The 20,490-nt window shown below is 39.2% G+C and overlaps 2 protein-coding genes across 10 annotated transcripts in view; one reads left to right on the forward strand and one right to left on the reverse strand.

Annotated features, from left to right (window-relative positions):
* Positions 1–6,515, forward strand: part of Rpn2 (Regulatory particle non-ATPase 2) — a 49,671-nt gene extending 43,156 nt beyond the window's left edge. The window contains exons 11-14 of the mRNA XM_071792497.1: positions 3,414–3,748; positions 4,208–4,560; positions 5,433–5,781; positions 6,251–6,515. Of these exons, the coding sequence (XP_071648598.1) occupies positions 3,414–3,748; positions 4,208–4,560; positions 5,433–5,781; positions 6,251–6,321 (1,108 nt within the window). The 3' untranslated portion in view covers positions 6,322–6,515. The remainder of the gene's footprint in view (positions 1–3,413; positions 3,749–4,207; positions 4,561–5,432; positions 5,782–6,250) is intronic.
* 5-ht2b (5-hydroxytryptamine receptor 2B) overlaps positions 1–20,490 on the reverse strand; it is a 67,916-nt gene that overhangs the window by 12,428 nt on the left and 34,998 nt on the right. For 8 of the 9 annotated variants that reach the window (XM_071792500.1, XM_071792501.1, XM_071792503.1 and 5 more), the window contains 2 exons: positions 10,500–10,732; positions 2,549–2,771 (listed from right to left, as the gene is read on the reverse strand). In XM_071792500.1, coding sequence (XP_071648601.1) covers positions 2,549–2,771; positions 10,500–10,732 — 456 coding nt within the window. The remainder of the gene's footprint in view (positions 1–2,548; positions 2,772–10,499; positions 10,733–20,490) is intronic. The other variant, XM_071792506.1, reaches the window with a different exon arrangement.

Consider the following 20,490-nt stretch of genomic DNA (forward strand, 5'->3'; position numbering starts at 1 on the left):
AATTCTTTTAAAAAATAGTTTAATTTAAGTAAATTTTGTTTATTCTTTTTCTAATTTTGTTTTTTGAATTTATCTCTTTTTCTAAATTAACGGGATATTTTGAGTCTGTCGATAAGAGCTATTAACTTTTAATGAGGTACTTAAAGGATTTCTGTGTCATGTTCTGCAATCTTTCAATCCTTGCGGAATACTAAGTGCCCGTGAACGGGGTTCGCGCCCAACGGGGTATCGATTAATTTTCATATCGGCGAGTAGTCGGACGGGGCCTTCTTAGCATACTGTGCCGCATCCAAGATCTTTGCATAATGGCCGGCATTTGCATATCTCCGCCGTGGACGTCGACACGCTTCCGTTGACGTGCCGGCGAAATTTCTTGTCGCAAAGTGCTTTTAGACAGAAGCCCAGCCTAGTCCCTCGTATACCATCGATTCCGGGATCGATTCGACGCGAAAAAACGTACCGCGCGCTGACACCATTAATCAAACGACCATCGCCCACCGGGCATCTTTGATGTTGCATGCCGAATTATTTATACCGTAATGGCGAATTGCACACGCCAGAGATCCGCGAATAGATAATAGATTGCAATTGCCTAACTTGTGACGAGAAACAATTACGAAACCGCAAGAACTTTGCATTATCTCCGAAAAGTTCCCAAGAATTATCTGAGAAATATAAGTAGAAAGGTTTACTCTCTAAATCTCATAGAGTGGTTTCGTCACTAATATATTAGAGTGATTGTGATAGTCACTCCAAAAAAGAGGATTGTCATACTCTATTTGAGGCTAAATGCGAGCACTCACTCATGAAGAAGAAACTGGTAGGAGTGAATTTTTCACTCAAATTTTTAGAGCGGCTGCTCCCCCATCGGAGTGATAAAGCTATAGTGAATCACGATTAACTAAAGATTGACTGATAAATGACTCTAAAGAGCGAAATTTTCCATTTAAAATTATTAAGTGACATAATTTACTTCTATGAACACTGATTTACTGCACTCGAAAAGAGTGCCCTTTCACTCAAATGAAGCATGTGATTTTATTTCAATTTATATATAATATATAGAGCGCAATTTTACTCTTTTTTAGAGTGGCGAATCACTCGAAGTGCACCAGTTAAATTTTCACTTTTTGTTACACTTGCATTTTACTTGTTTTGAATGATATTTCACTCTTCAACTTTTACAGAGAATATATGAAATTGTAATTAATCTACCTTTTCATTGTTTACATTTTTAATTCAATATGTATGAGACAATATGTCTCGCGACTCTTATTTTCTTCAAAGCTGGCCAGAAAACTTCATCAAGAATGCGTTTTAAAATGCAATAATTGCGCAACGCAGTGTATAAAATAGCGCGGTGCATTCCGCCGTGAAGTTGGTATGCAAATTCTGTTTGAGGCAGTAATCGGAGGGTTGCCCAGGTAAAATCAAAGCGACAATAGACGATGTGGCTTCCGGCGAAACTTTCTGTCGCGGAAGAGAAAGGGAGACGGTAGGAGAGTTCTCTCCCTCGAAACGTTTTGTCGAGGGGGACGAATTTGCGCCCAGCGTTCTCGGAAAACGTTTATGAGACGCCTGCAGACACACGGTATCCTTTGAAGTTCCGGAAGCCGACCGATAAATCGGAATAAATAATTTTTATCAGGCGGAGAAACTAAGTCGCAGTTTCCTCTGCTCGGCGCCTCGCTCGTTTCCGAATAAAATGTATCCCCCGGGAAAAAAACTGGGAAGCACTGCCGTGCGGAAAGAGATAGAAAATTGGTGAGAAGGATACATTACCGTATTGTATTACATCTTACATTTTTTATTAAGATTTGTTTTAATATATTTTTTTAAAACATTACATTTTAAGTTTATTTACTTTTACGGATTTAGAGAGAAAAATTTGCCAACAATGGAAAGTTGATGAGCAACAGGGTAACATTTGATGAACAATAGTTATGTTTTATTTTTTTATCATTGTCAAGTTGATGGGAAGAAAGCAGGAAATTGCAGGAGCTAGTGGTCCGTGAAATGATAAAAGTGTAGATGGAAGAGAAATACGTTTTAACCACTTGTGTTATTTAATTACGATTCTAAAAGCACTTCTACTGGTGAAAACTTGAAACATCAATGATCGATCGAACGTTTAAAAATTTAGAGAATGGAAAATTTGAGAAGAAGAAATCTAGAATTTCTTAAATATTTTATCGAAGTGTTCACGCAAGCTTTATTATATTTATGGATTCTGAAAATTTAAGATGGAATCTTTTAATATTCATTTTTTGCTAATCTTCGAAAAATTAAATTAAATATTTATACATCTTATCACACACACACACACACACACACACACACACACACACACATATTTTATAAATATATGTATATTTAAGAATAAAAGGTCTAAAAAATTTTGTTTCTTTCTAAAGTAAAATTGTGGCAAAGTAGAATCCGAATAAAAAATATTAAATGAGGCATTGAGGCAAAGTGTCTCAGTCGCAAGAGGATCAATCGATATTAGGTTTTTAGGAATGGAAAACAGGCTAGTGCATAGTACACTAACCTGCCGCGGAGGGTGCACCCTGAGGGGCACCCAACCACCCTGATGACCAACCTGCTCCTGTCCCACCGATGTTCTGCTGTTGTTCCGCCAGTAATTTTACTGTCAACGCGTACGTTAGCAGCATCACTCCCAATGGGATATAGAAGCAAATTATGCTACCGATTAACTTATAGAGGGGATCGGGAATCTGGCAGGTTCCGTCCACCAGTACCGAATCATCTTCCTAAAACAGAATGAGAAAATAGATCTATTAATTACTGTTTGATATTAATTCACATAAATATTCGAGCGTACCAGAGGCGTAGCGACGTTATTAACTTAACAGCAAATTATTATCAATTAATTATTATGTAATTAGAATTTATGAACGTACATCCATTTAAATACCGCAACCTTTTAAGTAGCGTACTGCAACATATTATTTTATTGATGGTATATGAAAGAATTAATGGTTTATTAAATTTAATATTGACGACTCTCAACGAAAGGTGATTAATTTTTTATTAAAATTTATTCCAAAATTGCGATTATTAAAAATGTAATAAATGGATTAATTATAAAACTTATTTGATCAAGAAGATGAAAAGAATCATAATTGTATTTATAAAGTAAATATAAATTTTGACAGTACTATTTAATTTAAAAAATTTAATAACAAGATCCCGAAGAAGAAATAGAAAATGAAATTGATAAAAAGAATTGATAAATATATAATATTAACTTAAATTATAATATGCTAATGGTAAATATAAAAAAATTAGAAAAAATATGTTATAGTAATTAGTAATATTGAGGATGACACAAATGTCACAAATCAACAAGTCTGAGCGAAAAATGAGAATTGCGATTTTTTTATATGTTCCAGGACTCCGGAGCAATGTCCTAGTGTGGTGTCCCTCTTAGCGGAAAGCTATAATCCTCATGTGCGGTATGGCGCAGCGATGGCTTTGGGTATCGCCTGCGCGGGTACCGGCCTGAAGGAAGCTATCGCTCTATTGGACCCAATGACTAATGATCCTGTGAATTTCGTCAGGCAAGGTGCGCTGATCGCATCTGCCATGATTTTGATCCAGCAGACGGAATCCACGTGTGCCCGTGTTAAAGATTTTAGAGCATTATATGCTAAGGTCGTCGTGGACAAACACGAGGACGTGATGGCCAAGTTTGGAGCAATTTTGGCGCAAGGGATCATCGACGCCGGTGAGTTTCTTCAGACTTTTTTGCATATTTCAATTTTAACTATAAATATTTTGACAAGTCTGCAATTGATTTTTTCTAAAAAATTGAAATTGAATTATCCTGTATTCTGATCTATGGAACGTATAAAATTTTTTTAAATTTGTAGAGGTACTAGTATTTATATAAAACGTGCTTTTAAATTTCTTAATTTTTAGAATTTAGAATTTTTATTACTTACAATAGATTCATTAAATTCTTACATTTTTATTAATTTTTTAAACAATTTGCAATTTTCTAATTTTTGAAACACAAATTCTTGTATTCTTCCAAAAGTGCTTTTGCGAGATTTCTTATACGTGAAAATGCGAACTTTCGCACTTTTATCGCTTTGAGATTTTAATAACTTGAATCGTGAAAGAAATAAAATTAACGAAAAGAGCAGCTGCGAAGTGAGACGAATGAATTTCCGTCTTTTCGTAGGTGGTCGTAACGTAACTGTATCTCTGCAATCGCGTACGGGACATACGAACATGCTGGCAGTGGTCGGTGCTCTGGTATTCACTCAATACTGGTACTGGTTCCCACTTGCGCATTGCTTGGCTCTGGCTTTTACGCCGACGTGTCTGATCGCTCTGAACGCTCAGCTAAAGATGCCCAAATTGGAGATTAAATCAAATGCTAGGCCAAGTATGTATGCTTATCCCGCGCCTCTCGAAGAGAAGAAGAGGGAGGAACGAGAGAAGGTTACGACCGCCGTTCTTAGTATTGCGGCTCGTGCCAGAAGACGCGAGACTGAAAGGAAAGCCAGGGACTCTCATGAAAAGATGGAAGTGGTAAGTTAAAGGAGAAATCAAGAAATGCCAGGGAATGTCAGAAAAAATGTTCTCTTGTAATCTGGCGCCAAATCAAATTTAACGAGAAAAATAGCAAGAAGTAATTATCGAGAAAATAGCGAGAGTAATTATGAGAATGTTCAAATCCGATATACACCTTTTTAAGCCTGAATTATGTGTATCATTGATATCTTGAAGTATTTATTTGTCGCGATCGAGCCATCAATTTGGTAAAAATTCATTTTTAAATTATTTTTACTTGTATTTTAATAACTTTTAATTTAATTGAGCTTTTATTGGAAGTGAGTTTTATAAAATGGGAAAAAAATTATTATTTTTTTAATAGAAAACAATAATTGCATTATTATATTCCTGCTATTTTATTCTCATTGACTAGATTAACACGGTCATATGAGTAGAACTGTCAAGTTCGCGACGTTACCACATTTTCTTCCATGTATAAGCCGCCAGAGTCAAAGGAGCACTTACACGATATTTTTAATTATTCTTTGCTTCGACTAATATGGGTATGATATATGCTCTAACGTCATCAAAATTCACGAAAATATTTTATGAATACTTAGAATCGATGAATTTGAAGATTTTCTCTTTTCTTTATCTCTCAACTGACTAGAGAGTACCTGTAGAATCTCCTTAAGCCTCAAGTTTCAATTACAATAAACAAGAATAGAATTCTGCGCATTTCTTTTATCAAAAAGATTGTTGTACAAAATAATTTATTAAGATTTTTTCTATTCTGGGAATTTATGATGAACGTGGTAATTTATATAACAAATTTATGACAAATGACACGTTAATAGATTTCAAACACTCCCCCACATAAGAAAAGACAAACTAAACAAAAATTGCAGGATCCGCCGTCGGAGACGAAAGAGCTTCATGAGGTAAAGGAAGCTGCGTCGTCTTCAAAGGAGAAGGATGACAAGAAGAAGGACGAGAAAGAGACTAAGGAAACCAAGGAAACCAAGGAGAAACCCGAGAAAAAAGTGGTAAAAGACGATGAAAAGGAGAAGAAGGAGCCCGAGCCGAGTTTCGAGATCCTCCAGAATCCTGCGCGTGTTCTGCGCCAGCAATTGAAGGTCATACAGCTGGTTGAAGGCAGCCATTATACTTCTGTTAAGGATCTTCAGATCGGCGGCATCGTCATGGTTAAGCACACGCAGACGGACACCGAGGAGGAACTCGTCGAGCCCGTCGCCGGTGAGTGATTGATCCTGTATTCGCTGATTAAAGAGCTCAAAACTTTCTTTCAGAAATTGATCTCGTCGAAAAAGTAACTTTAATTTATATTTATCTGACAATGAGAATGATTGAATTGGCAATTTCGCGATAGTGAAGCAACAGTTCTTGAAGTATAATTTTATTTATACGATATTCATGAATAGGCATAGATTTCAAGATATTTATTAATCACTTGGTTTTCAGAAAATAAAGTTTTTATTATTAAACTTTATTTTTTATTCGCATACATTTATTGATTTATATACTGTCGAGGATTTAAGATTTTACGCATAATCTGTAATATATTTTTGATATTGATTGTTTACAAAAGGAAATTTTTTCACAAAAACGCAATTATTATAAACAAACGGACCAATTCGATCCGTTACTTTTGGAGTGTTGAGTATGCTCGAAGAGCGTGCGCTTGAGTACTTCCGGTTTGTTTCAGCTTTCGGACCGAAGCCGGAAGAAGAGAAGGAAGCCGAACCGCCCGAACCCTTTGAGTATACCGAGGATTAAAGGCCGGAAACACGTGTCAGCCCGTTCCGTTATCCTGTCGTCCGCCATTCGTCATCGCGATGGCATCGCAATACGCTCGTCGTCACCTTTCGTTAATAACCTCACGTCTCTTTTTTATATTCGGTTTTCCTAGCGTGTCTATTTAATCAGCGGAATACTCTGCCAGCTGTAATAAAGCTGTTGCGTCAGACTTACTCAGTGTTATCAGTCTCCCGCCTTACAACTCTTTAATTAGGTTTCTAAGCAGAATCAAGAAGATTAATGAACAGCTCGCCAATTTAGTTATTTACGAAGCTGTGAATAGTAATATTTATGGAATAGTGCGAACGTATTTAATTTTTTTTAATTCAAGAAATTAATTTTTATTAACAAAAATAAATAGAGAGAAAGATCGGAATACGATGAAAATAATTCATACATTGCTGCGCAATGATTGTAAATAAGTTGATAATTTCTTTTCTCATGAGTTTTTTTATTTTCTACATATACGTTATGTATCAATAAATTACATTTTTATAGACAAATAATTGTGTTATTTTTATATTTCTGATTAAAGTTCTAATCATTAACGCTTAATTTATATATATATATATGTATATATAAATTTCTTTCTAATATAATGAAATAATAATAATTAATTCTTACAGGGCGTGGTGCCAGTAAATAAATAGACTGTCGGCACTTGTCTGTAACTTGTTATTTTCTGTAAACAACTGATTAATAATTTAGACTTGCGGAGATGATCATGGAGTTATCCTTACACGTCCCCTCGAGCACTTTATTTCAAAAGTTAGCGCGGAGTATACGCGAGACAATACACTCCATAATTCATCGTTGCTCATCGTTAAAGTTTGACGCGAGGCTCGCGGGTCACCCCGTAGACATGAATCTTCCTTGAAATACGCTTCCGCTTTCAGTCTCTGTCGACTCCGTCGTCCGTAATGGTCAGCTCGTGTTCCGCTTTCGCGGCGCGCGGCGCCGCGGTCACCTTGATCGAGCGCGGGTCATAACGCCTGTCGGTGAGCGCGGGGGAGGAAGGAAACGGGAAAAAGATGAGGAGATAGACGCTCCCTCGTTGCAAGATCGCAGCCCACGCACGTGTACATCCGCCACACGTGTTCCCGGAAGGTGCGAATTCCGCTCGACGTCAGTCGATAGCACTCCACTCGACATAGGGTCTCCGGGGAATGGAAAGTGGCTCGGAGATGACGTCGCCGCACCATTTAATTTTCCATGTAGGTTTTTCGAGATAAGAAGGAAGTTGAGAAACCGAGAAATCAAGGATTTTCTACTTTTGTTATGAAATTGACGATAAAAATGTTCCAGGGAAAATTTGGATTTAAAAATGACAAAATTTCCCGAAAACGTCTAAATTATAGGAAAATGTTCAGAATCTGAAAAGTTAATACGTCAAAAATTATACTTAAAAATAAAAATAATAATAATAATCACGCTCGTATAAATATAAAAATTGAAAAGAAAAAGGCCAAATACACACATACTTAAAAAATTGTGACACCAAGTCGATATAAAAATAAAGAGATTATGTCAATTTTACAAACTTCGGAATTGTGACTTTCAATTTCACAGAAATTCTGAAATTTATGATCGACGATAAAAATGTTTCAGGGGAAATCTGGATTTGGAAATGACAAAATCTCTCGAAAAGTTTCAATTATAGAAATGAAAATATTCAGAGTCCGAAAAGTTGATATGTGAAAAATCAGACTTAATAAATTTGTGATACCAAGTCTCTAAAAAAATAAAAAGATTGTGTCAATTTCACAAACTTCGAAATGTTGACATTCAATTTCACGGAAAATCTGAAATTTATGTCCAGAAATGTCCCGATGGAGAAAATGGAGATATCCAGGATGTAAAAATTTTACGTGCCGTGAAGACTTTTTTTTATCTGCGTCTGTATTTTCTCCACTTTTCAAGGTCTGGATCTTAGATTGACGCGTAATTTAAAGCTAATGATTTTACAACGCGGGAAAAAACGCGGAATATGCGTGGCATGTGTACAATCGTATGGAATATTTTTGTCGCCTGACAGAACAAATTACACTTCGGGTGTTGGATGGAATTTTGAATGAGTACATGGCGGCCGCGAAATTTGGATCAATACCCAAGTAAGGCTTGAAACGCGCTGGTAAATGGTGTTGTAAAGTTGCTGAAACTCGCCCGACAAACTCTCGTCGATGCGGCGATGCTCGTCGTCTCGTCGTCTCGTCCCGTCCCGTCTCGTCTCTCTCTTTCTCTCGCGCGTTGTGAAACGAAAGTAGTTTGCACATTTGTAAGAGCAGTTTGCAAGCCGAGGCAGCTTCTACGACGATGAACATACCCGGGGTAAGAAAATAACCTGTTAGACGTGTACACATTACATCCATCCCTGGAAAACCCATAACGCCGGCATTTTCCACCGGAATTTGCAGTCATGTTTACATTCGCGAAAATTAAAGGCGACATGTATAATTACTTTGTTGTCGCGCGCAGCTACTAGGTTCTCCACTGTGCGCCATTATTCTTTTACGTCGCTTAAACACTTTTGACGTAAATGTATAGAACATAAAAATAAAAAAGAATATATGTAACAGCAATAAAGAATAAACTGAAGATAAAACAAGTTTTATGTATACATTCAGCTGTAAAATAAATTACAGCGAATGAAATTGTACAAGTGGCGTGCAACTCTTCGAAATGCGTGTCGCGTGTTCGCTGGTGTTATTTAGCAATGACGAAGCTTCGGGATTTGGACGGTGACATTTAACGCGATTTTCGGGGACGGTTGTGGCGTAAAGCCGCATTGAAACGACGGCTGGTTGAAGGGCTAGTTTCGGGGATTTACGAAGGGGGCGTACGCCGAAAACAACGGACAACTGTTTCATAATATAACGTCGCTTCATCTCGTGCCGTTAATTTCACTCGGGCGAGAGAATATCGCGCCACCGCGGCCGCCGGCCTCCTCCTTTCCGGACGGGACCGCCGCGCCGATGAAAAACGGGCGCCGCGATGTGCAGTCCTGTATAAATCCATCCTGCTCCTATCCTGCATCGAGAATGATCGATGAGCAACGCTTCCCGCAAACGGCGATAAACTTTCGGTTATCGAGATTCGCGTCTGCCACCTGAGAAGGATATTTTACGTGGTGATACCGCGCAATCTTTCGATCGTTACGGAAAATTGAGTAGCATGTTCGCGGAGCAGAGTGTAGCAAAAAATTATCGCCGTTACATTTTAGCCGTTGTAAGCTGGTCGTGTATTCATATCTGGGGAAATGTATAATTTTTCAAAACTATCAAAATACGGAGCGAATAAAAAGCAAGAGAGGAGAAAATGTGAGATATCTCTGATAATACGATCGAAAAGTCCATTTATTTATGAAATAGAATAAATTATCTTTACAGATATTTTATTCTGGAGAAAGATAATTTGTATATTATAATTTATTTTTAATTGTTAATAAGAATGAAAAAGAAAGCTAGAGTAGTAAAGTTGTCTGACCAATAACTGTCTTCATCTACTCATCTAATATTTGCCAGAACATAAAAAAGAAGAAGACACTCTCTAAATCTCATAGAGTGGTTTCGCCAATAATATATTACAGTGATTGTGATAGTCACTCCAAAAGAGAGGAATTGTCACTCTAATTTAAGTAAATGCGGGCACTCGTAAGGTAGAAGTGAATTTTTTACCCAAATTTTTAGAACGGATACCTACCCTATCAGAGTGATACGATCTCGTTCTAAAGCAATAGTGAATCACTATTCACTAAAGAGCGATTGATAAATGACTCTAACAAAGTGAAATTTTTCACTCAAAATTATAGAGTGACATAATTCACTCCTGATGATTACTGATCTATTGCACTCGAAAAGAGTGTCCTTTCACTCAAGTGGAGTGCGATTGTACTCCTACTTATTGAGCGCAATTTTACTCTTTTTTAGAGTGGCGAATTACTCAAAGTGCACAGGCTCAATTTTCACTTTTCAATACACTTGCATTTCACTCGTTTTGAGTGATATTTTACTCTTCGACTTTTAGAGAGTAAAGAAAGACGAAAAGACGAGGAAAAGTAAAAAGAAGAAAACTAAAGGATTCTGATTTACAAAATAATACCTAATCATCGCGGATGGAAATCGAAAATGCGATTGTGTGGCGAAAGTGCGACGGCTTACCTTCGAATACATCAGGCTTAGAGGTAGGCTGATCGCGATGCTCAGGATCCAGACGAAGGTGATCTTCAGCGTCACCCTCTTCTTTGTCTTGTTGCGCCCGAATTTCATCGGATAGCGCAGACTTAGATAACGGTCCACGCTTATGGTGCACAGATGCATTATGCTGGCGGTGCAGAATAGCACGTCGAGGCAAATCCAGGCGAGGCAATAAACCGACGGCAGCGGGAAGTATCCTGCGAAACAAAACGGCGAATGAGTCTTGCCCGCGTACTCTCGCTCGGAACGCGGCTAATTAAATCCTGGCTCAATTAGCGGAATCTTGGCTCGCCGGCAGATAAATTTCAATTATCTCGACATTCGTCCGCGCGGTAGGTATTTTATTTATGCGTAACAGTATCGCTGAATATTTTTTTGTATTAAGCGGATTTTAACATCATACATTGCCGTACGGAATTAATAGAACAATTGAATTTTTAATATATTGAACTCATCGTAGAAAAATATACATTTTTTATGTGTGTGTGTGTGTGTGTGTGTGTGTGTGTGTGTGTGTGTGTGTGTGTGTGTGTGTGTGTGTGTGTGTGTGTGTGTGTGTGTGTAAATTATTAATTTTGCTCATCGCGAGCATTTTAACATTAGATTTTTTATTGTATTCTGAATATTATAAATTAAGCATTAGAATGTAAAAATTGAATTATTATTGATCGGACGAGTTGAAATTACCTTTACTACCCTTGGCTTCTTAGCAATCGATAAAATGACATCGATACATGGGGTCTGCTGACATGTATTATAATGATAGACTAGCAATTTACATGCGTATATAGTATATTAAGTAAACTTCGTAAAGGGCGCGGCAATTTTCCTTTAATCTTCGCTAGATTGCATTCCAGGCAATTCGGGGCCATTCGATATTAAATTTTCAGTTTCTCTCGTCTGCCAGGCGATATGTGGAAATAGTAATATTATCGCAAATAGAAAGCCCTCGAGATCGATGTTGCAGTGATTTCATTCCTTTTTTGCGACCTTTAAATTTTGTTTAATAATTAATCTTCGTAGAGCTGTTATTCGAGTCTCAACGGATGCTACCAGCGAGTTTTTTTTTTAAATATTCATTTTTGCAAGCTGCCAAAGGCCATAATTGATACGCCCACTCTTCGTTAATAAACGTTTTACGTCTAGTGGACGTGGTCACACAAAAACTTTAGTTTGTCGAGCAACTTCCGGCTGTAAAACTTCTACGCCAAAGGTTACTTGCTAAACATTTTATGCACGTAATTAATGAGTAATAAATATACTCGCTCTGCAATCTTTTTTGCAGTTGTTCCTATTTTGATCTAAATATTTTACAAAATAGAAATTGAGTTTTATAATAAGAATTTTATTGATTTTAGATTAACCGTTTAACTCATTAACAACAATTAAGTTTTAACAATAGATTCGATCGTGATAAAGATCATTTTCTGATATGTTTTAAAACTAGTTAACGATCTAATCTCATAAAGATAGCCGCTTATTCGAAATGAAATTGAGATTCAATTAAGATTGGGATTTAATTTATTCCCAAAATATTTTGATAAGATTAGTTTTTAGAAACGCTGGGAAGGTTTAAACGAGCGAAAATCGCTTAGAGAGTCAAAGGTTTTTCTTAAGAACACGAGACAATGATTAACCTTTAACTGGTAAGCTTATCTTTGACAGAGATTATTTAAATTTCACGACAGTGTCGTGCAAATGTCGCGTGGGGTGTCGCGTTCGCATTCTGTTTCTGTTCCCCGTGGGAGGGATGAAAGTACCGAAAGCACAGATCCTGCAGGTGAAACGACAGGCGGTTAATGTACGAAGGAGCGAGGGATTAACACAACTCCGCGTGTCGAACGAAATTACCGTCTCGTGCCCGTCGTGCAACCCCCAGAAACTGCATATTCATGTATACGCCGCCGGATTATCCACCGTGTATACGACGATCTAATATTTCGCTGTGTTATTAATGCAGTCGCTGGTATACTCCGCCATGATTCCGGCTGCTTGCAAAATCGTCAGGCGTCCCCGGAGATTTGCACGCGTATGTATGTACGTCGCTTATATTTCCAAAGAAAGGATCTACTTATGATTCATGTTATTGTAACCGTCGTATATTATTATATGCATTTCATTTGCAATACGATGTATTCGTTCATTGCAGTGAAAATAAGAATTAATGAGGTTGTACGAAACTGAATTCCAATTATAATTAAGCAAAAAATCTACTCTGTAAATTTCATAGAGTGGTTTCACTACTAATATATTAGAGTGATTGCGATAGTCACTCTAAAAGAGAGAAATTGTCGCTCTAATTTGAGTAAATGCGGGCACTCATAAGGTAAGAATGAATTCTTCACTCAAATTTTTAGAGCGACTGCTCTAGTAATATGACCTCACTCTAAAGCTACAGTGAATGACGATTCACTAAAAATCGACTGATAAATGATTCTAACAGAGTGAAATTTTCCACTCAAAGTAGAGTGACATAATTCACTTCTATAAACACTAATCTACTTAAAAAGAGTGCCCTTTTTACTCAAATGGTGTGCGATTTCATTCCAATTTATGGAGCGCAATTTTACTCTTTCTTAGAGTGGTGAATCATTCGAAGTCCACAAGCTCGGTTTTCACTTTTCATTATACTTGCATTTCACTTTTCGACTTTTAGAGAATATAGTTTAGTTAAACATCAGAAATCTCGAAATTCAAGAAATCATAGTAATTGATATAGTTTTTTGCGCGATTGACAGGTTTCTGTGAAATTAAAAATAATTTCTATGAATTAAATTTTATGAAAGCGTGGTAGTAAAAAAATTTATTACATGAATATTAATGAAAGTAAATGTGTGTACATACATATATTATATATTTATTGTATGTACACTGTTAAATTCGTAGTGTTAAATTAAGGCCGGTTTTCACACGCAATGATTGGTGGCGCCAGGCCGCGCCAGTCGACTAACGCCAGTAAAAATGCAAGTGTAAACACTTGATACAAACTGGCGCTAGTAATGTGGCGTTTACTGGCGGTTATTGGCCAAAGCATATAACCTCAAATTTGGAGGTTATATGCTTGTTGTCATTTACTGTGTGTTTAATAAATGTTAAATATTTTCCATATTATACGCCAATCACTGTGTAAATACTTGTGAGTTTGCTAGTCGGTTCTGGCGCCAATGAATGCCAGTCAGTTGGCGCCACTAATCATTGCGTGTGAAAACCGGCCTTTATACTCAATTTGAGTCATTTTTAATCATTCTTATTAGGTCATATTACTGCTCCTATCACACTATGTCGTTACATAATTGAACTAAAAACCAATGGAGTTAAAAGAATACTGTTTTATGTTAAAATAATAAATTTCGACATACATATGGTAGTTAAAAATAACAAAATATTATTTAACTCAAGGTATTATTGGTTTAAATTTCGTTCTTTGATATTTAATAGTGTAATTCCATATCGATACAGAATACCTCACACACAACCGCCGGTACTTTAATAATGTATTATAGAATTTTTTATTATTTATTATTTTAATTGATCCTAATGTCTAATGTCGGCCGCGTTTTCGAATTATATGCGATTGAAGATGGCTAATAATACCGCGCAGAATTAGAACAGTGATCACCTGTTATTGATTTCACATTAGCTTTTATATAGATGATATTAACTTTTGCTGTTCAAATCATTCTGTCTGTTACATTTCTTATATACACACATCCGATATGTATGTACAATATAACAATCAATACTGACGATTATTAATCACATTGACAAGATTATTAATACCGATAATTACAGCAAAAAAGTGTTACATTACTCAATCTCATTTCTAACAATTTGAACTAGACTGAATTTTGATAGAGTGAAATAAATTGTTATTCCGGGTAAATGTTGACGAATTATAACTGAACGAGGGGGAAATTCCGGAACATTAGTTTGTTCACCGAATTTAATACGAAATTCGAATAGCGTGTGTCCGGAATTTATTTTTTACAAAATATAAAATTTTTCGAAGCGGCGATGAGTTGGGTGGCGCGCGGCCTTGGCCACTTGTTTTTGCCGCGTACAGTGATGTTGTGTTTACACAAGGTCGGCTCGCTGCCACTGGCTCGCACGACGACATTACCGACGCGCGACGCGACGGTTCCAAGGGCGACCCGGGAGAACCTGTCGGGGCAGGTATTTTCTCCCCTAAGTTGAAAATTCGCATAATGCACAAATTGCCTTCGGAGATAACTAAATTTTCTGCGGAAGCTTGGGCCATCCTTCAGACTTTGATTCTGATCCTAAAATTCGAATACGATAAGATGGTTATCTTCTCAGATGCTAAAAGTGTATTGGAAGACATATGTTCTTAAGGGAATGCTGGAGTGACGGACGAACTTCCTCGATGTCGATAATGTCAACTTCGTCTCAAATAAATTCTAAGGCCTGAAAACAGCGAAAAACTAAGACTATTCCAAAAAATCAAAATTTTTTGCCTACATAGCTACAAACTAAAGAAAAAGGATTTAAAAAATCGGTTACATCATAAAAGGTATTCTTTGTAGTTCTTAGATGATGTGTGATTTTTGGGGGATTTTTAATTCCATTTTAAATGACGGAAAAAAGTCACCGGCGCAACATAAAAAAGAACGATGAAATCGAGGGTTTTCGGGATCCGAGTCTCGGACTTTGACGGCGCGTGCAAGCTAAACGACTGACTTGACGATAAATGTTGTTCAGATCATTATTGTAGATAATTTTACGCTCTACAAAAAAGGTACGTATAGTTAGTTACCCTATCTTGCTTAGTTTTCGAGATATTTGAGAAAAAATAAAAGAAATCGCGTTTTTTGTTGATAATATTGTTAATAAGTTTTTATTGCGCGTTAATTTTGCGAAGCAAAATAAATCCCACTTATAGCACCTCAAATCAAAGCGATTCATGGTGGTTGTAACCTGGGAAGATTATAATTGGAAGGTTAACCCTCTAAATTAGTCTAATATGACTGGCCTATTGGTGGCGATCCTATATGCAAGATATTAACCATGTAATTTATGATTGTCAGTTATATTCAGTTAAGTCGGGTCTAAATTTATTAATTATGTTAATATCGCTTGTATATTCCATTATATATTGCCCTACTCCAAAACTTGCTTGTCTTCTTTTAGCTATCTATATTTCCATGAATTCATTCATTTATAATTCCTTCATCTGTCGAGGGGAAGGGGGATTCATGGCAACAACCTCGCGATCTGATTGGTCGTGCGACATTGAGAGCGCTGTTCGCGGCCTCAGACAGCTGACTTTGGGTGCATTTCGTTTCATGCATAATGCACGTAATTGTAAGCGATATTTCAAGGGCCCGCGGCGAATACGGGCCTTCCGCCGGGTTGCTGAGATGACGTCACTACCGATGCGCTGTAACCAATGGTCGGGCTCGAGCTTCGACCAATCAGCGCTCCCGCCAATATACTCAGGATGACAAGCGGGGGAACGTGTGCCGGGCAGAGTCTCGCTGCCCTCGCTGGCGTCGTGGAACGATACATGCTCACACCCGTATTGTAACGATCGACCTCGAGAACAAGGACGTAGAGTTGAATAAAATAATATTCGTTATATTCACGTGGAAAGTATTCTGATTGCAGTCGCGAAAAACAGTCGATTAGCCTACATATCATCAGAAGCGGGATTCACACACGTGCCGAAGTAGAAGTTCGGGAATCCTGACGAAATCGGGCTGTAGAACAATGGGCCGCCATAAGTCGCATCGCGAGTCGGAAAAAGGGGCGCGAGGAAGGAATTCGCGTTGTGAGTCGGGAAAAGAGGCGCGAGGAAGGAATTCGCGTCGTGACTCAGAAGGCGAAGCGCGAGGAAGGAAGTCGCGTCGCGATTCGGAAAATGGGGTGCGAAGAAGGAATTCGAGTTGTGACTCGAAAGACGAAGCGCGAGGAAATAAGAGGCGTCGTTCGTCCTCTGTGAATTCGTCAAGAGATGACGGAAGCAACGATACCGACGAGCGAGTAGTGAGGCTCGAGCGCCTTGTGGAGTCGTGGAGAGGTTAGATCGTCGGTCACAGGGGCGTACGGTTCGTGCATCCAGCGAGGAGACGAGGCGATGATCCCGACGTTCGATCCAGCAAAGGATGAGCTTACGATAGAAAAATGGATCGAGCATGTGGACGACTTGGCGGAACAATACGATTGAGATGATCGATCGGTCATGAGGCTTATACCGAGCCGATTGAAGGGGCATGCCAGGCAATGGTATGACGCCCGGCCGCGACTGGCCGTCACGTGGCGAAACACGAAAAAAGAGTTAACGCAACAATTTCGTAAGTCTATTCCGTTTCAAAAGTTGTTCAAGGAAGCGAATTACGAGTCTCTTCCCGGTCAGACGCTGGGAGATTACTGCTTCCAAAAATTGCGCAAATTACGTAGTTTAGATATTAAAATACCGGACAAATATATGATCGACGCGGTAATTGGGGGAATAACGGATGCAAATGTTTCGAGAGCGGTACGTTCCGCGCAGATTAACGACGCAAACGAATTATACGCGTATATGACAGCCCTCAGTGAGTTACCGCCAAAAAGCGATAAAGTCACGCCGACAGGGAAAAAAGGAAGCGATCGGAAGGATCGATATTCGAGACAGCGACGATCGAGTAAGTGGCGCGACGTTGATAAGGATGTTGATAAGGACGATCCGAAATCAACAGATAAGGCCGTTGAGAATGTGCATGCTAAGCCGCGGGAATGTTTTAATTGCGGAAAAGAAGGTCACTTCGCGAGAGAATGTAGCGAACCGCGAGTGAAATGCGAAAAGTGTAAATGATGGGGGCATCTTGTTGACAAGTGCCCGCAGGAAAAACGTGTAAATATCGTGGATGAAAACAGACCGGAATCGAATTTGTACGAACGGAATTGACGATTAACGGACATCATATAAACGGACTGATCGACTCAGGGAGCGGTTGTACCCTGGTGCGTAGTGCGATTGTAGAGAAATATAAAATGCCTGCTGTAACGAGGCCTAATATTGTATTGCGAGGTTTCGCGGGACAAACCGCGACCAGCGATCGGTCGGTTCAATGCGAAATTAAAATAATGGATGCGAAAGCGTATGTCAGCGCAATCGTTGTACCGAACGATTGTCTGACGTATGATATTATTGTCGGTCGCGATTTTCTGGAACAGGAACACGTAGTAACGATCAAACGCGGAAAGGAATTGTTATTTAAACAATTGCCTGAAATAAATCAGTCGCCGGAAAATATCGTCGGTGTGAGCTTCCTAGATGTGGCAATGGAAGGTTCGATACGCGTGGACCCCATTGGCGAAGCGGCGCGACGACAATGTGTCGATTTAATTCGAGAATTCGAGGATTGCGTGTCATCCTCAATGAAGGATTTAGGTAAGACGAATACTATCTCGTTTAGTATACAATGTACATCGGATGTACCTGTAGTCTATCGTCTGTATCGGCTAGCTGAATTTGAGAAACAAATATTGAGAAAAATAGTTGACGAACTGTTAGCAAACAACATAATTCGGGAATCAAATTCACCATACGCAAGTCCGGTCGTGCTCGTGAAGAAGGGCAATGGAGAATATCGTTGTGCATTGACTTTCGGAAATTGAATGCAATTACGATTAAAAAGCCGTACCCTATGCAGCGGATCGAAGATCGAATAGATCAATTGGGCGGTAGTTGTTATTTCACGGGATTGGATTTAGCGTCGGGATACTACCAGGTACTGATGGCGGACGACTCAATCGAAAAAACACCAGATATGGTCACTATGAGTGGTTGCGGATGCCATTTGGTCCAACGAATGCGCCCGGAGCTTTTCAGGAATTGATGGATAAAGTATTGAAAGACGAAGTAGCATTTCCGTACTTGGATGATGTAATTATACCATCCAAAAGAAGAGGGTATGAGTCGGTTGCGCCGAGTACTGGAAGTATTCCGAGCTCATCACTTAAGGGGATGCTGAAGCCGTCCGTTTTACCGGCATTTTTTGTCGGCACGTAGCGTCGTATTAATTTGACAGAATTAAAAATCCTTCTCCAGAATTGCAGTACATACATTAATGATTCGGGGGAACTCTGATTTTATATAGAAAACGAGAAAAAATTACGAAAGTACAGATTTCCTTATCCTACTTTTATCCCAATATGGCGTCTCGAGTTGCGGCGAGCTGTCAGCTCGTCACAAGATGTATTTCATATAAGAGATATACCATTGGTACGAACGCGAAAACAAGTTCCCCCGAATTGCACAACAAGAAAAACATCGATAAACCCTCCAAATCAAGATTTGGAAGCGTAATATAAAAGTATAATGTCGACGTGCATCGTGCGTATGTGTGCGTGCAATGTAGCGTGCTATCCTTGTCTATATCTTTGTCTATACAAGGACAGATATAGTTCGCCGGTCTTCTTTACCGACGCCGATCGAGTTCGGCTACGGCTCCAGCATCCCCTTAACTCTTAAGTTAAAGAAATGTTCGTTCTTTGCGAATTCTATAGAATATTTAGGTAGAGAGATTAATAGTCGAGGAGTTCGACCTGGACGTCGGAAAATTGAGGCGGTGCTATGCATGGAAGCACCTCGATGCGTCAAACAGGTACGACAGTTCATAGGACTGGCGAGTTATTTCAGGCGGTTCATTGCTAGTTTTGCGACAATGGCGGAACCGTTAACGAGACTGACGAGAAAGAACGAACCATGGGTATGGGCGAAAGAACAGAAGGAAGCGTTCGATGCGATTAAAGGAAAATTGACCACGCGACCGGTGTTAACAATTTTCGATCCAGATAAGCCGACAGAAGTACACACTGATGCGAGCGCCATCGGTGTGGGCGCAGTCCTGTTATAATTAGTTGATGATAAGATGGTGGCGATAGCCTACTTCAGTAGACAGACAACGGCGGACCAGCGTCATTACCGTTCGTATGAGCTGGAAACGATGGCGGTCGTATTGGCGTTGCGATATTTTAGGGTGTATGTACTGGGGGTACAATTCAAAGTTGTAACCGATTGTAATGCGGGCGACATTCGCGAAGCGAGATCTGTTGCCGAGGATAGCCAGATGGTGGTTGGAGGTGCAAGAATACACCTTTGAGATTGAGTACCGTGCTGGAACGAGGATGGCGCATGCTGATGCACTCAGCCGAAATCCGATGCCATTGACGCTGGAAGTCATGCAAGTCGACATTACCGAAGGTGACTGGATACTGGCTGCTCAGCTGCAGGACGAGCAACTGGCACGCATTCGAACTATATTGATGGAGGGAAAACCAATAGGCGAAGCTAAGCATTACTTCGACGAATACGTGCTGCAGGATGGCAAGCTGTACCGATGTCTGGGAGATTGCGGTAAAGCGTGGGTGGTACCACAATGGCACGTATGCAGGTTTGCAGGCTGTGCCACGATGATGCTGGCCACATGGGGGCCGAGAAGACGTTGGAGCGTATCCAAAGGAACTATTGATTCGCCGGTATGAGACGGTTCGTAGCGAAGTACGTCAAGGCTTGTCTAAATTGTGCCTATTATAAACAGCCTGCCGGCAAAAAGCAGTGCAAACTAAACATTATTGAAAAGATACCAATACCTTTTCACACGTTACATTTTGATCATGTGGGTCCATTCGAAACTAGTCGGAGACATCACAAATTCCTGTTGGTAATAGTGGATGCATTCACGAAGTTCACTGTCATCGAGGCAGTAAAGAGTCAGAAGACGCAATACGTTGTAAAAATTTTGACTAATCTGTTTTATCTATTTGGAGTTCCTTCCAGGATAATCAGCGATCGGGGGACCGCATTCACGTCCCAGTCATTCCGGACGTTCTGCAGTACATATGGCGTGAAACATGTGTTAAACGCGGTAGCCACTCCAAGGGCCAATGGGCAATGCGAGAGGTACAATAAGACTATTGTACAGGCACTGGCTGCCACCACGGCAGGACA

The sequence above is a fragment of the Temnothorax longispinosus genome, chromosome 11 (assembly GCF_030848805.1).
Source record: "Temnothorax longispinosus isolate EJ_2023e chromosome 11, Tlon_JGU_v1, whole genome shotgun sequence".
Lineage (NCBI taxonomy): Eukaryota > Metazoa > Arthropoda > Insecta > Hymenoptera > Formicidae > Temnothorax > Temnothorax longispinosus.